Source organism: Hermetia illucens, chromosome 4, assembly GCF_905115235.1.
Source record: "Hermetia illucens chromosome 4, iHerIll2.2.curated.20191125, whole genome shotgun sequence".
Classification (NCBI taxonomy): domain Eukaryota; kingdom Metazoa; phylum Arthropoda; class Insecta; order Diptera; family Stratiomyidae; genus Hermetia; species Hermetia illucens.
Genome location: NC_051852.1, coordinates 19,223,780 through 19,229,255, shown reverse-complemented (window position 1 = coordinate 19,229,255; position 5,476 = coordinate 19,223,780). Strand labels below are relative to the sequence as shown.

The following is a 5,476-nucleotide window of genomic DNA, read 5'->3' as shown; positions in this document are numbered from 1 at the left end:
GTGTTCTGTGGAAATCCGAAACCTTGCCCCACAGAAAAGAACGGAGGTAGAAAAGGCCATCAAACGCGAATGTCTGGAGGTAACCAATGCCCGGATTGGTATCACTTTTGCGAACTCCCGAGGCCAAAAACTCGCTGTGGTGGAAGTTGGCGAGCAATATGCGAGGAAGCTTCTAAACAGCGGGAAAATAAGAATTGGTTCGGTAGTGTGCAGGATACGAATCCGAGCCGGCCCAACCAAATGTTACAGATGTTTGCAGTATGGGCACACATCTGCAACCTGTCGGGGACCTGACAGAAGGGCAAGATGCCGTAAATGGGGTCAGGCAGGTCAGTGAAGAGAACACCTGCAATGAAAAGGAAAACTGCATCCTATGCAGGGACCGTGATGCGATTGATGTCGCATCCTACAAATCAATGCGCACCGGAGTGCAACCGCTCACGAGTTGCTAGCGCAGTTCGCTGCGGAGACCAAAGCGGATTTAGTACTCATCAGTGAATCGTACCAAAACAAGGACTTAGTTTCATGTCACCCTGACATATCAGGTACGGCTGCCATTTGGGTTCGGGACGGCACCTTCCTTAGAGTTCTTACCCAAGGCCGAGTGAACGGCTCTGTCGGGATTCAGTGTTCAGAGATAATGTTTTTTAGTGTCTGACTTACGCCAAATGAGACGATGCCGGACTCTTGACGCAGGCTTGATGCTTTGGAGGACGCTATCTTAGGCACAAATGGACGGATCCTGGTCCGGGGTGACTTCAATGCCAGGGCAGTTGAATGGAGCATGCTTCACACTGACTCCAGAAGGAAACGAATTCTGGAAATGGCGGCGAGAACAGGACTGGTAGTTCTAAACACTGGATCTACCCCAACGTTCCGGCACCCGGGCTACGAGGGAAGCATTCGCGTCGGAATCACTGGTCGCTGGTGGACGAGTTCTGGAAGATTTTTCGGCAAGCGACCATCAATAGATTGGTGGTGGAGGTGGACACAAACTCTCGGTGTACGCCACCCCGGCGCTTTTTCTGTGCATGGGACGTCGTGAAGGTGAACACCGGCAGGTTTGCCGAAAGGCTCGGAACAGGTGGAGCCGCGCTGGGGGGTACTCCTGGGGGCGGAGGCGCTGCTGCCAACACTGTCGTAAATTCAGTTATGCGGAGCCTCTATGCCCAGGAAGGCATCGAGACGTGGTGTACCTTGTGTTGGTGGACAGTGGAAATCGCAGAGCTCCAGAAGGAGTCTCACAGGCTCCGCCGTTTAACACAATGTCCAGGCGACCGGGAGGATGCATATACTATAGTGTACTCCTCGTTACGCTTGACGTCAGAAACTCCTTTAATTCTGTAAGACAGAAAGACATTCTAGGCACCCTAGACAATACTTTCCACGTGCCGGACTATCTCTTAGGGAGGGACTATCTGAGGAACCGCTCCTTGCTCTATAAAACACTAGATGGTCAGAGGAGGATGGAGATCACGTCGGGGGTAGCATAGGGATTCATCCTAGGGCCGGACCTCTGGAACGCTACCTATGACAGTCTACTTGAACTCGACATGCCAGAAGAGTCGCGCCTGGTCGGCTATGCAGATGATGTCGCAGCACTTGTTGCTGGACGCACTGTCGAAATGGCACAAATCATACTCGGTATATTGATGCGACGGGTAAGCGGATGGATGACTACTCATGGTTTCAATCTTGCGTTGGAAAAACTGAAATAGTCATCCTGACTAAAAAATAATTCTGACCCTGCGTCCTATATCGTTCGGCGAGTCTATAATCGAGTCAAAACCAGCGGTAAGTTACCTCGGTTTGGCTTTTGACTCAAAGATGAGCTGTAGTTGGGGTTTCGGTATTATGCAAGTTAATGGCGAACATTGGGGGTCCTATGTCTAGTAGGCGACGTCTCCTGATGAGTTCAACGCAGTCTGTCCTGGTCTACGGCGCAAACGTATAGGGTGACGCTCTTGGCAAGGAGTTATATCGTAAACGTCTCGCGCAAGTACAGAGACGGGGAGCTTTGCGGGTGGCGTCTGCGTACTGCACTGTCTCTGAACCGGTCGTGATGGTGGTCGCGGGAGTGGTCCCCGTTGCCCTTCTTGCTAAGGAGCGTCAATCCATATATAAGCGCAAGTGCGGTGAGCTAAGGGGGTTGTTGCTCGTGAAGGATGGCAATGCACTCTAGACGAGTGGCAGCTCTCTTGGCAAAATGAAACTAGAGGCAGATGGATTGCGTGACTGAATCGGAAGCATGGTGAGACTGACTATTTCCTTACCCAATTTTTAAGTGGGCATGGAAGTTTTCAGTCTTACCTGCACAAGATTGGAAAGGTGCGATCTCCGGTTTGCGTGTTTTGCAATGGGATTGTGGACGAGGCCCATCACACTTTTTTTCTTGTGGAAGGTGGGATGGCGTTCGTCAGCAGCTGTATTTAAACACAAGGGATCTCTCTCCAGACAACATTGCCGAAGAGATGCTGAGGAGTGCTGACAGTTGGAGCCGTGTTACCCATTATATTCGGATCCTTCTCGTTGCTAAGAAGATAGAGCTCGACCGGTGGAGAAGCCGGATGGGAGGGGGTTCCTTGAACTGACAGTTCCCTTCCTTCTCTCCCCTCCCATTGGTGATAGTAATTCCCTGATTCGAAGGCTCCGCAAGGCGAAAAAGTTCGCGGACAAGCCCCAAGTAATGTGACAAACGGTGCCAGGCTAGCTCTCTGACGATGGGGAGGTGTTTCGTTGGTAGTCCGACGACGTGCCGAACCGGGAATCCACTGTGTGCGTAAATGCATTCACCTAACCGACATTTAGATGGTTTACCCTTTTCAATGTTCATATTTGGCAGCCAAATTCTGGTGACAGGCATGCTGGGAATCCAAGCGAAATTTGATGGCATCCAAGGTGATAATGAGGGATTTTGTATTTCCGATCAATTGGATTGCTGTACAGGTCCTGGAAACTTTTTCACTATAGAGCGGAAAATAAAAAGTAATTCGTGATAACTTTCAATTCTGCAGCATTTATTAGGTTGCAATTACTTCGATAGGTACACTTCAAAATTTATTTTAATTCATTTATTAGTTCCCATAGTTTCTCTACACCAAAGGTAATAATGCTCAGAAGGATACCGATTGTATAAATAATCCAAACCGCAAACAATTCATCGAAAATCAAAGGTCTGAGGAGGTTTTCAGTTGTCAGGGTCATATTTATATATCCTGCTTCCTTGTTTTCGTACACAATATCCTTTTGCCACTTATAAATGAAGCCGCCAGCAGTTAGCCGAAGTATCACATCATTAAAGGATTCCTTGAATGGGTAGTCCTTTTGAATCATGATACAAGCGAGAGTCGTAACTGCGCACATTTTGCTGTTATGAAAGTACTTTTTCGAGTATTGTCTCTCTAGCTCATTGAAAATGGTCATATATTCCGTTCCGACAAAATAACCAAATTTCATATCTATTTTGCTGGGATTCCCAGATAGCGGAGCCTTAGTTGTTGAGAAACGTTGGACAATATTCTGGGGGAAAATATTGACGCGGCGAATATAATCCAATATATCAGAGTTGATCAATATTCGGTACTGGGTTCTAGCTAGATCCTCGGCAATGTCGATTTGTTTGCCGGCGATTGATTTGGTGTAGAAACTGCTCAAGCCGCTTTGATAAAGGCTCAGAAGAAGCATAAAGTGGATAACTCCTAGTATATGAATTATTGTCATCCACCGACTCGTCAGCGGTCTATCGAAATGTATCTGTTGGATGACTATCCGGACGACCCGAAAGAATGCTTCCTGAAGCAAAGAAGTAAATTTCCTGCCACTCAAAAGTTCCGTAGCTCCCGCAATTATGAATAAAAACATAATTCCACTGCCTACCAGAAGCCAACTGGACTTTTGGAAAGGCAATATTAGATAATACACCCTTGGCAGTTCCTTTTGATACGGCAACAGGATGCACGCTGTATCGCCTTTTATGGGATATGTCAACTCATCATTCTGCGCATACCCCATCACCATAACTGACATGATATCGACCTCCCTCCGACCAAATAAAGCCCTTATCTCAGTGAAACCATTAAATTTGCCGTCGTAATCGAAAAATGTTCCATTTAGTTTTTCAATAAATTCGAGAATGACCTTTAGAAAGGGACCACCATATCGCAACTTTCCATTACGATCCACATATTTGATAAAGGCTGCTGGGCCCAAATTCGTGATGACGTTCACGGGATTTCTCTGAAGGTTGACTACTTTCTTTGAGAAAACTGAGCTCAGAGATTTTACTGATGTGACCTCTGCAATCTTTATGTCAGGATACGGGATGAATGTGAACGTGCGATTGTTCCAGATGACGAGACTCTTAAACATCCGATGATGCCACAAACAGGTGAAGACCTCCTTCAGGGTCTCCTCGAAAAAACCCTCCATGCGTAAATAAAAAATAACTCTTGACCGAACATTACCGTTTAAAGCTCCTTTCACTGCTTCCAGGACAGTTCTTTTTGTCCGGATTGTGGCGAAAATTATGGACAAAGTATCTTCGTTGTATTTATCTTTTATAGTCACTCCCCGTGAAGCATCTTTGAGTATAAGTTTCGGAATGGTCTCAATAAGAGGGTTTGAATGCTTTAAAATAATCTGTTCCGTTTCTTCCTCCACATCATTAAGAAAATACAAAACCGTTCGAATCTCTTCTATTCTGTTCAATTCTGTAATAACTTCTTGAAGGTCCATTGAGGAAGTTACGATAATTTTTACAGATATTATCCAGATAATGTTGAAAATAATCTTAGGCCTCTCCATGACTCTACATTTTATTGGACACTATAAAAAGATACAAGTTTGGTCCCCGAACAATTACTTTCAACTTGGACAAACTAAATTTTTGTGAACAAGGACCTCGTATCACCAAAACTACGACTGAAAATGCGAGAACTACTATGCCGACTACATAGTCCTGGAATTTTGCCATTACTCTAATGGAACGGAAATATATTGCTTATCGGAAATTTATGATTGATTTTCAATCACGAGCATGTTTTATACAAGATTAATTAAAAAAGCCACAGGGCATATAAATCAAGTCCTTATATCATATCCTAATGTCAAGGGGAATGATATGTGAATTAGTTTTGTTTATTGGGAGCATTGGACCGATTCGAGGACAACAAAAAGGGTCAATTGAAGTATCTTTTGAATAGAGAGGCGAAGGGGACTGGCAAGGGCCATTTTCATTGTTTTCGCTTCTTGGAATTAGCTTCAGGTCCTGGTTTCCCCAATACACTCCTTTCAGTCATCGGGACTCGCCATTTAACAATTCAACCCTTCGACAACGTTTTCTGCAATTCGGGAGAGAATTTTGTCGAAATTGATCGGATATTCTGGAAAGTACTCTACTCTGGAAAGTATAGTTGTAGTAGATACAAAAGCGGTGTCAGACTGTTACCGACAGCTACCAGAAGGAGCGCTCTTATTA

General features: G+C 45.4%; 1 protein-coding gene across 1 annotated transcript; it reads right to left on the bottom strand.

The window, feature by feature from the left end:
- Positions 1-3,057: 3,057 nt before the first annotated feature.
- LOC119653368 lies at positions 3,058-4,734 on the bottom strand. Its single transcript, XM_038057911.1, has one exon. The coding sequence runs from the start codon at positions 4,732-4,734 to the stop codon at positions 3,058-3,060; it is 1,677 nt and encodes a 558-aa protein (XP_037913839.1).
- Between the last annotated feature and the right edge of the window lie 742 nt (positions 4,735-5,476).